At 43.6% G+C, this 11,741-nt stretch overlaps 1 protein-coding gene across 3 annotated transcripts in view; it reads left to right on the forward strand.

Moving 5' to 3' along the window:
* The window catches only part of CCDC27 (coiled-coil domain containing 27), a 76,244-nt gene extending 65,738 nt beyond the window's left edge, over nt 1-10,506 (forward strand). For 2 of the 3 annotated variants that reach the window (XM_040429247.1, XM_040429256.1), the window contains exon 12: nt 6,537-7,225. In XM_040429247.1, the coding sequence (XP_040285181.1) occupies nt 6,537-6,671 (135 nt within the window). In that variant the 3' untranslated portion in view covers nt 6,672-7,225. Of the gene's footprint in view, nt 1-6,536; nt 7,226-10,415 lie in introns of those variants that run through there. The other variant, XM_040429266.1, reaches the window with a different exon arrangement.
* The last annotated feature ends 1,235 nt before the right edge of the window (nt 10,507-11,741 follow it).

Raw genomic sequence — 11,741 nt, forward strand, 5'->3', positions numbered from 1 at the left:
TGAATGAAATGTTCGCTTTGTTATATCAGTGGCCATCGGTAATATAAAACTGTTGACAGGTGTCTGCCAAAAGGTGACTACCAGGAATGTGAAATATTCATTTTATTCAGTCGTTCAGCTGTAGTCAGCCCTGCAGCCAGAAACTGAATTGTTTTGGCTTTTATTATTATTATTATTATTTATTATTAAGCGCCATTCATTCCATAGCGCTGTACATATGAGAAGGGGTATACATACATAATACAAACAATTGCACTAATCATAAACAAAACGAGTTACAAACTGGTACAGAATGAGAGAGGGCCCTGCCCGTGAGGGCTTAAAATCTACATGGTATGGGAGAAGGACACAGTAGGTGCGGGTGAAGTTGGTCATGGCGGTATAGAGGTAGCAGGGTCACTGGTTGTTGGCTTGTCTGAAGAGGTGGGTTTTCAGGTTTCTTTTGAAGGATTCCACTGTAGGGGAGAGTCTGATATGTTGGGGTAGCGAGTTCCAGAGTGTGGGGATGTGCAGGAGAAATCTTGGAGGCGATTGTGGGAAGAGGTAATGAGAGGAGAGAAGGAGGTCTTGTGAGGATCGGAGAGTGCGTGTGGGGATGTATCGGGAAAGTAGCTCAGAGATGTAGGGAGGGGACAGGTTATGGACGGCCTTGTATGCATTTGTTAGTACTTTGAAGTGAATTCGCTGGGCAATGGGGAGCCAGTGAAGGGATTGGCAGAGGGGAGAGGCAGAGGAGTAATAGGGTGAGAGGTGGATTAGTCGGGCAGCAGAGTTGAGGATAGATTGGAGGGGTGCGAGAGTGCTAGATGGAAGGCCACAGAGGAGAGTGTTGCAGTAGTCTGGGCGGGAGATGATAAGGGCATGTACAAGCATTTTCACAGATTCAAAGTTAAGGAAAGCGCGGATGCGGGAGATGTTTTTGAGTTGGAGGCGGCAGGTGGTGGAAAGGGCTTGGATGTGCGGTCGGAAGGAAAGGGCAGAATCCAAAGTCACTCCAAGGCAGTGGACTTGGTTGACCGGGAATGGTGTGCAGCCATGGATCATGATAGATAGGTCTGTTGGGGGGGTTGAGCAAGATGGGGGAAAGATGATGAATTCTGTTTTATCCATGTTAAGTTTTAGAAAGCGAAAGGCGAAGTAGGATGATATAGAAGATAGACATTGTGGGATTCTTGATAGTAAGGTGGTGATGTCTAGACCAGAGAGGTAGATTTGTGTGTCGTCAGCATAAGAGTGATACTGAAAGCCATGGGACTATATGAGCTATCCCAGGCCAAAAGTGTAGATAGAGATGAGCAGGGGTCCTAGGACAGAGCCTTGCGGGACACCAACAGAGAGGGAATGAGACGAGGAGGTGGTGCGAGAGTGGGAGACACAAAATGTCCGTTCTGTGAGGTATTATGTGATCCAGGAGAGGGCCAGGTCAGTGATGCCAAGAGATGAGAGAGTTTGCAACAGAAGGGAGTGGTTAACAGTGTCAAAGACAGAGGACAGGTCAAGGAGAAGGAGGACAGAGTATTGTTTCTTGGTTTTGGCTGTTAGTAGGTCATTGATGACTTTGGTAAGGGCAGTCACGGTCAAGTGGTGGGGTTGGAAGCAAGATTGTAGGCGGTCAAAGAGGGAGCAGGAGGAGAGGTGAGAGGACAGTTCTGAATGGACATGTTGTTCAAGTAGCTTTGAGGCATACGGAAGAAGTGATATGGTGTGATAACTGGACAAAGCAGATGGGTCAAGTGAAGGCTTTTTGAGGATGGGTGTAATGGTAGCATGTTTAAAAACAGAGTGGAAGACACCAGAGGTTAGTGCTAGGTTGAAGAGATGAGTTAGGGCTGGGATAAACACACTGAGGTTAGGTATGAGGTGGGATGGGATTGGGTCAAGTGCACAGGTAGTCAGATGAGATCTGGAGACTAGAGTGGAGAGTTTTTCTTCTGTAATGGTGGAGAAGCGGGTTTTGGGAGAAGAGGACCGAGCTGTTGTGTAGAGGGTCCGTGGGGACTGTGTACTGAAGCTTTCTCTGATGTTGACTATCTTTTGTTTGAAGTATTTGGCAAAGTCCTCAGCTGAGATGAGAGGAGAGGGTGGGGGCGCTGGGGGACGGAGGAGGGAGTTAAAAGTGTTAAAAAGTTGTTTAGGGCTGTGAGCCAGGGAAGATATGAGAGATGAGAAGTAGGCCTGTTTTGCATCAGTGAGTGAGGATTTGAAAATGAGGAAGGATTGCTTGTATGTGGTGAAGTTCTCCTTAGAATGGGATTTCTTCCATCGCCGCTCAGCAGCCCTGGAAGCTTGTCTGAGTTTTTTGCTATGGTTGGTGTGCCAGGGTTGTCTGTAAATTTTTCGGGTTTTGTTGTGTGTGAGGGGGGCAACAGTGTCCAGAGCTGTACTTATTGTGGTGTTATATAGGGTGGTGGCAGCATCTGGGTCTTGGAGGGAACAGATGGTAGAGAGTGGGAGAAGAGAATCAGAAAGCAAGTGAAAGTCCAGATGTTTAAGGTTCCTGGGGGGTGTGCTAGTGTGTGGACCGGGGGAGCAGCAGAAGAGACTAATGAAGAGAAGGTGAGTTGGTTGTGGTCGGATAGGGGGACAGGTTTATTAGAAAGGTTAGATAGGGAGCAGAGATGGGTAAAGATAAGATCCAGAGTGTGACCATCTCTGTGGGTGGGAGCTGAAGACCACTGTGATAGACCGAAGGAGGAAGAGAGTGACAGGAGTTTAGAGACGGCCGAGTGGCAGGTGTCAATAGGGATGTTGAAGTCCCCCATGATGATAGTGGGGATGTCGGCAGAAAGAAAGTGTAGTAGCCAGGTGTTAAAGTGGTCAAGAAAGATGGTGGCTGGGGCTGGGGGCGGTAAATGACAGCTACTTGAAGGTTGGAGGGAGAGTAGATGCAAACAGAGTGTATTTCAAATGAGGTGAGCGTAATGGAGGGTGGCAGTGGAGTTGGGCTGTAGGAGCAGGTGTCTGATAGGAGAAGACCAACTCCTCCACCATGTTTGCAGCCGGGGTGGGGGGTGTGAGTGAATTGAAATCCACTATATGACAGTGCAGCAGGGAAGGAGGTGTCAGAGGGTGTCAGCCATGTTTCTGTGAGTCCCAGAAAGGAAAGTTTTTGAAAGATAAAAAGTTCATGAATGTAGGATAGTTTGTTACAGACAGAGCGTGCATTTCATAATGCTCCTGCAAGAGGAACCAAAGGAGCAGGGGTCAGAGGAATGGTTATTAGGTTTAAGGGGTTGCAGAAATTTGTAGAAGGAGATTTGTAGTGGGACATGGAGGTGATAGTGGGGATTTGCTGAGGGGGGCCTGAATTTGGAGAGATATCACCAGCAATAAGGAAAAGCAGAGAAAGTGTTAATAGGTGAGAATAAGAGAGGGCATGATGTATCTGTGTGTGTTTGGGAAGGAAGTGTTTTATGTTGTCAAACAGGTTTGTGCAAGCTGTCAGATGAGAAGGTAAGATGGAGGGAGAAATGAATAGTTCCTTGCTGGGTGAATGGATGTGGAATACTTCAGGAGGTTGTGGAAAAGTGGGAAGAGTAAGATGAAAAATTGCAACATTGTTTGCAGTAACTATGTCTGTAATTACCTGTGGTCCCCTTCTGGTATAATTCAGTATGTGCACTTAAGAGTTGCACTTGAGAGATGTTGCATTTGGAAAGACCAAGGTCTGGAAGACCTAGGAACTTAGATTTATACCACTCAGTGCTCAATCAGGTGTGCCCACGAGGGGAGGGGGCTACATTTGGCCTAATCAAGGGAGGACCAGATACAGGGGTGAAATAGTCAATGTAAACAAATACTCAATAGTATTGGTATTAATAGTATTAAAGGATTTTATAATCCCAGACATGCAAAACCCCAAATTTACCTGGTACCAGCAGAAAGAACCACAGTGCTTCACAGATCACAGGCCATATATTAATTACCTAAACATGGGAGTCATCCCAGTCTATCACATGGACCGCTATCCTATTAGCCCGATCAGGGGAGTAACTAAAAGGAGGGCTACTGGGGCATGTGCCGCAATGCTGGGTGCCAGAGGTAATGACAACCAACTCCTATGATATGGCCAGGGTATTTAGATGAAAGGCTTTATTGCAACCGCAAAAGTCAGAATTCCAATAATAAGCAGGTGAGAGAGAAATCCAAGGCTGGAGTGTGGGTTGGTAAAGTGCTGTGTTGCTGCAAAATAGCAGTGAATTGCCACAATTTCTTGACAATTACAGGTGAAGTACATATTTTTCATGTTATTCACTTGTATTTGTCAAGAACTTTGGCAATTTGCATCAAATTAATGCAGCATACTATCATCTCCTGTCTGCTGCGTGAAAACTCAGCCCAACTCTATGTATACTGGTTGTCTTGCCAAGCTGGAGCTATAGTGCTTTAGAGCCGGACCAGATTCTGGTGCAGACAGAACTAGTAGAGGAGCTGGGCCTGATCCTGGATGGATGAGAAACGGTAGGTTCACAGTCAGGGGTGGACTGGGAACTTAAAGTGGCTCTGGAAAAAATCTATAAGGCCTCTTTCACACGGGCGAGTTTTCCACGCGGGTGCAATGCGTGAGGTGAACGCATTGCACCCGCACTGAATCCGGACCCATTAATTTCTATGAAGCTGTGCACATGAGCTGTGATTTTCACGCATCACTTGCGCGTTGCGTGAAAATCGCAGCATGCTCTATATTGTGCGTTTTTCACGCAAAGCAGGCCCCATAGAAGGGAATGGGGCTGCAGGAAAATCGCAAGCATCCACAAGCAAGTGCAGATGCGGTGCGATTTTCACGCACGGTTGCTAGGAGATGATTGGGATGGGGACCCAATCATTATTATTTTCCCTTATAACATGGTTAGAAGGGAAAATAATAGCCTTCTTAATACAGAATGCTTAGTAAAATAAGGATGGAGGGGTTAAAAAAAAAAATTTTGCTCACCTCATCCACTTGCTCGCGCAGCCCGGCTTCTCTTCTGTCTTCTTCTTTGATGACCTGGGAGAAAAAGGACCTTTGGTGATGTCACTGCGCTCGTCACATGGTCCATCACATGATCCATCGCCATTGTGATGAATCATGTGATGGACCATGTGATGAGCGCAGTGACGTCACCAAAGATCCTTTTCCTCCAGGTCATCGAAGAAGACAGAAGAGAAGCCGGGCTGCGCAAACAAGTGGATGAGGTGAGTTCAATTATTTATATATTTTTTTTTTAACTCCTCCATCCCTATTTTTTCTGTATTAAGAATGCTATTATTTTCCCTTATAACCATGTTATAAGGGGAAATAATAAAATCTACACAACACCTAACCCGAACTTCTGGGAAGAAGTCCGGGTTCGGGTCTGTGTACCAAACATGCCGATTTTTCTCACGCGCGTGCAAAACGCATTAAAACGCTTTGCACTCGCACGGAAAAATCGTGCATTTTCCCGCGACACACCCGCATCCTATCCGTCCCTCACACGCGACGCCCATGTGAAAGAGGCCTAAGTGGCCCCATATTGTAGGTGGGTCGACAATGAGAGAATGCAGGGCCAACATAAGTAGGCACAAAATACCTGCAAAAGTTTACCGTGTTGGCCGCATAATAAGGGTATGGCTACACTGCAACACTGATTGCACCACAGCTGTCGAGGCCAGGATTGCAGAGTAGTGGTAATCCCATAGAAATGAATGGGATTGCAGTGCAAGTCACAAAAAACCCAACACTGCTGAATTTTTTTTTTTAGTCTCGCTGCAATCCCCTTAATTTCTATTGGATAACCTTCTACCCTACGATCCTGGTCGCGAAGCTGTCGCTTGACCAGTGTCGCTGTGTAGCGGTAGCCTAACCATTTATAGAAAAATCAGGAGCATGGTGCTACATAGCTTTCAAAAATACATCATAAAAAATTTGCAATAAAAGACCTCAAGTCAATGGGGTCCGGCGGTGAACTGCAGTATCTGGCTATGCTGGATCAGTTTAATGCAAATGTGAACCTACGGTTCGACAAGAGCTTCAAGCTACATCTCTAAATAATACTGCTCATTTTGTCTGGGGAAATATCCCTCAGGTCAGGCACTCCGGTCAATTCAGAGTTAAACCTAACAGGTGAAATCGTGGAGAGAGGAGGGGGAGAGCCGGGCAGAGCAGAGCAGAGCAGAGGTTCTGCTTTCTTCTTATACCTGGTTGACTCTTTGGCAAAATCTGACTCCATAGCCACTAAAAGTGGCTACATAATGCTAATTTCTGGTCCAATCTACAAGAGATGTAATGAAGAGGTTCTCAAGTATTCATTTTTTTAATGTATTTTTGGGCGCTATGTAGCACCACGCTCCTGATTTTTCTGTGAAATGCTTCTAATGGTTAAGTGTCTTGACATACACACATTAGGTAAGTCTATATAACACACACAATAGATTGCATTCCGCAAGGTTTTTTGCTTTTGCAATAAAAGAGGTCATATATGGTATCAACTCATGTTACCAAAAAGTATGGAATTTCCATCTAATTATTGTAGACACATAAAGGCATTGCTTTTGTTTTTCTTTACTTTTTATAGAAAATCATTGCAGACCGGTCGGATTTTCATCAGCAACTAAAACAGAAAGGAGTGAAGGTCTCTCCACTTTACATATCAGAAACATCTTCTGCCACCAAGCAGACATCATCTCCTTCTAGAAAGAAAGCTACATAAGAGTGACGCCGTCTTAAGACTATGGTCATGTGAGGCACACAAGCCACTTTAAGAGTCCCTAAAAAAATCATAATGGGGCTAAGACTTGTAAATGGACCTGTACAATATGATTTATACTAGGCTTAGACCAGGTGGTCCACAGAGCTGGGCCCCAGAGGAATTTTTTTTTTGTTTAGGTTGGTCTAGTCCTGTGATGGCTAACCTTTGGCACTCCAGCTGTGGGAAAACTACAACTCCCAAGATGCACACTTGCTTGGCTGTTCTCAGAACGCCATAGAAATGAATGGAGCATGCTGGGAGTCATAGTTTCACCACAGCTGGAGTGCCTCCTGTTGCTATTTCTCACCACTTTCCCATCCGTTGCAGGGCAGAAGGGTGGCATTACCCTGCCGTCCTTCCGCTCAAGTTGCTATGATTGTAAATATATATGGCAAGTCCTGTTTAGGCCAACACAGCCCATAAGGTAGATACTTTTTGGGGGTCATTTATTAAGACTGGAGTTTTAGACGCCGGTCCTAATAAACCACTAAGCTGGCGGTGGATCAACCGAAGTTATGAAGTGGCGGCGGCCTCTGCAGAACTTTGGCGGATCCTCTGCCAGTTCTAAATAAAAGAGGGGTAGAAAATGGTAAATGAAACAGGCTTTCCAGTCCAACCCCTTCCCTGCCCGCACCACTCCCACTTTTTTAGACCTGGCATGAGGGGGAGAAGTCACAGAATGCGGCGCAACTAGCTGTGTATAGGCGTATTTCTGCTTAATAAATGACTCCCTTTTTAGATCGCTTTGTTTTTAATAAGCTTACTCCGTTTGATCATTCCTAGTGTTGATCACGAATATTCGAATTGCGAATTTTAATCGCGAATATCGGCACTTCGAGAATTCGCGAATATTTAGAATATCGCTAAATATATTCGTAATTGCGAATATTCGATTTTTCAGTTCATGCGAATTTTTTATGCGCATATTTTATGCGAATTTTATGCGAATTTTCGCAATCAAGAAAATAGTGCCTGGAGATCATGAATTCGCAAATTCTCGAATATATGGCGAATATTCGCCCAAATATTCGCGAAATATCGCGAATTCGAATATTGCCCCTGCCGCTCATCACTAATCATTCCTACTCCTTTTTGAATGAGTGGACTGTCCATAAGGACACATATTAGGACGATCAGGTATGTCTAATTTATTAACGGTAAAATGCAGAATGATATATGAATCATTTTACTGGGCCTTTAAGTTTTTAAGATTTTTGGTGCACGTGTGAAGCAATTTATCTATGTTTTTTATTGTCCATGTTTTGTATTGTTTCATATTTACTTCCCTCATCATTTGTACAATGCCAATGCTTAATAAAAGGTTAATTATAACTCAGATTCATTATTACTGCAAGGAAAAAGAGTAGAAACATCATGAGTTGACTCAGAAGCCACAATCTGTTGCAGAAGATGGACAACAGTTTAAAGAGCCCTTCTAATGCCTGGACACCTTTGAGAGCCATACATGAAAAGCTAAGTAAAATAAAACAAAAAGAAATCTTTCTGCTCACAGAATGATTTTAAGTTAATGGGAGCTGTGAGTTTTGTTAACGCTCTCCCGTTGTCTGCAAACCCATATATACCATGAAGAATTGTTCCTTCCATCTAAGGCTTTGTACACACCATGTTTTTAAAATAGATTTAGTGGTCACAACAGCGGTTCAACATATGCGCCAATGACTTATTCAAGTGTATACCATTTTAGGCATCCATATGTGGGTTTTTGTCATATATGTTTGACATATCAGTTCACATTTTTATGTATTTTTCTGTTTGTTAATTTATTTGCTTTTAAGAAATTTTACCATGTGGCAAACTTCTAGAACTGTATGCCATGGGTGACAAACATGTTAAAATGCATTTAGAAATGTGCTGTTCAGAATAAGAACCACATGTATTAAGCACCTGTCCCACTTTTTCTGACAAAGAACTTGAATGAAGTGGGTGAAAATTAGGGCAACTTTTTTTATGATTTATTTTTTCAAAATTTTATTAAAAGTTTATCTAAATTTGTTAGCAATATGGGGAGTTGCATTCCACATTGCCTAGGAGAGTTTGAGGTACTGTACAACTTGGTGGAGCATAAGTTTTGTTGTGGGGCCCTATGAAATCTGTGTATGCCCGAGAATGTAAATTTGGAATTATGATGGGTAAATGGCAAATGTTGGTCACCACCATCCAGATGATCTGGGAAATGTTGAAGAAATAATGAAAGTATGTGTTTTACTTCTCAAATTTATTGTAAGATATCCTCTTCTAATGGACTGATAATTTTGAATCCAGTATGTCCAGCCTTGACAAATGTGTTTTCAAGATCTGCTACTGCTGTAATAGCATGCAAAATATGTTGGGGGTCCCCAAGGTTGGGTTCTCTGGCAAGACAACTCGTAGGTATTGTATGTCAATTTTTGGTTTAACATATGTTCGGAATTTATGTTGTTTCCTATGAGGATCCGCAGCATGTCTCCTAGTTCTTCTGGTCACCTGTAACACATAATAAAGGATAAGTCTTCCTATTCAGTGTCACAACTATTACATTCCAAATGAACAATCAGGACTATTCTTAAAAATAAGGTAAAGTTCTTCCTTTTTTTAAATTTTTTTTTATGGACTTTGGTGAAGCCCCAAAATGTGTAGCAAAATAATGTTTCATACCACATCAAGACCCCTTTTATGACCTCCATGTCTATGGGGAATTTATGTCTATATCTCATTCATTCAGATTTAATCTGGAAAATAGTGAACACATTTATATACAGAACACGATGGCTCTCGAGGTGAATAGGACCCAGCTTCACGCTCCTTATCCATTCTCCTAGTCAAATCAGTCAACAGTAGCAAAAATTTTTTTTAGAGAATGCTTCAAGGGGGGAAGAAGAGAGTACAGGGTCTCTGTGCAAAAATTGAATGTGGGGTCTTGCTTTTTCATTTATGAGGAGTGAAGGACTAATTTTAGTACTCTTGTCCCTATGACTGTCTAGTGCATCCGTCCTCTAATGGATCACAATCTGTCAGGTGTATAGCACTACATTTTCCTGCAACAGCCTCTACATAACTTAGGCACATCCACCGCCGGCCTAAATCTAACCCAGCTTCCTTGCTGGTGTAGACTTAGATTATTTTCTCTGCCTAAAACAGGCATAGAAAATGCTAAATGAGTCGGGCAAGTTGGCCCGCCCCCTACCCTGCCCACACCACGCCCCCTTTTTTAGAACTGGCGTGAGCGGGAAAAGTTGCAGATTTGGCTACAAATCCCCATTTGCGACCAAATCTGCCACAAATATAAGCAAACATTGGTGTATATCTAATATTAAATGACCCCCATAGTTAATTAGTTCTCACTATGAACAGACTTTTTCATAATTGTAAATTCTGTGCGATTATCTATGGGTAAGACTAGTCATACATCTGACAAGTATGTATAGCTGTCAGGGTGGCGCTCTGTGCCCGCCACCATCCCGCTATCTGGGATGGGCACAGTCATTGCATTACTCACCTAGCTTCTGCCCGGCCGCCAGACTGCTGTGTCCCATGCTGCAGGCCGCAGCCCAGCTGCAAGGTCTCTTCCTTTGTGTATATAAGGGCCAGTTCAGACAGAGTTTTTTGGTGCTGATTTTAGAGCGTTTCTGCCTCAAAATCTGCTAAAAAAAAAAAAAAAAAAAGCCTCAATACAGCCTCCCATTCAAGCACTTGCTTGTTTTTTAGATGTGTAAAAAAAGAAGCATGGAAAGAGAAGCAGCATGTCCTATCTTGGGGAGAATGAGTGCAGAGTGAAATGAATAGGAAGCAGAAAAAAACTGCTTCAAGTAAGTTCATGCGTTTTTGTTCGTTTTCCGTGCTTTTATGGCACAGATCTGCTTGAAAAACGTCAAACTGAAAAATCAGCTTTGTATTGAACCCATTGGTTAAAAAAAAGACTCACTCAAAAAATGCATAAAAAACCACATGAAAAAATGTTTTTTTGCACTGAAAAAAAGTGTGAATTCCACGCTGATTTTTTAAAGTGTGTTTTTAAAAATCAGTCATGTGACCTGGCCCTTAGAGAGACTTTTCCCTGCAGTACTGTGGGAGTTGATTCTCTTTTTGATCCTGTGCTCAGCTGCGTGACTTATGAGCCAACTGAACTGCTGACCTCACTTCCTTGCCTAGCAATTTGGTCTCTTTAGGTTGCTAGAGCTGCTTGTAAAGAGCTACAGGGTGGCCCACGAAAAAGTAGGCCGCCTCCAGTGATAGTATGACAAGATAAATGCGCAAGTGGATCATTATAATATTTTTTTTAACTACCCACAAGTAATGTGGCCACCGACTTCACACCAGAAAGCCGGGCCTCACCGGCCACGCCACCAAACTGCTAAACCACACCCCGGACTTTCAGACCGGAAGGTGAGATGGGGCAGTCCAGGGTGCTTCTCTCACCCTCAGTCTGCGGGCTCTAGTGACTGACTGGGGGTGAGATAAGCAACTCACATTCAGACAGCACAATGCCGAAAAGGGGGACATCCCTGCATCTGTCCAGGCCCTGTGCCGGGTAGAAGACAGGGAGCAAGAAAACCGGACTGTGCTGCCTAAAAACCAAACGTCTGGCCACCCTACCCACAAGTCACAAAAGATGCTGAAATTGGTCCCCGTTCAGGTCTATGCATCTTTGGGCAGGTCGGATTATGTTGGCTGATACTGCTTGCAGCTCTTCAGCAGTGATGCTGGGAATAGTGTTTGTGATGTGTTCCTTGAGTTCATCCAGAGGATGTGGATTTTTAGCGGACACTTTCTGTTTTAAATTTCCCCACAGATAAAAAACGCACGTGGACAAGTGGACAAGTCTGGGGAACGTGGTGGTTACGCTCCTCCGTAAACAGTTCATGTTGCCCCATCTTGTTGGAAAAAGCAGGACATTTTTTCTCCTGGTGTTAGTTGGTTGAAAAACTGTTCAAAGATGTCCAGGCAAATTGAGGTATTCACAGTTGATTTAAAGAAAATTGGGCTCACTATTCGTGTTCCTGACACTGCCCGCCAAACGCCAATTTTCTGTTC

The sequence above is a fragment of the Bufo bufo genome, chromosome 1 (assembly GCF_905171765.1).
Source record: "Bufo bufo chromosome 1, aBufBuf1.1, whole genome shotgun sequence".
In the NCBI taxonomy this organism is placed as follows: Eukaryota; Metazoa; Chordata; class Amphibia; order Anura; family Bufonidae; genus Bufo; species Bufo bufo.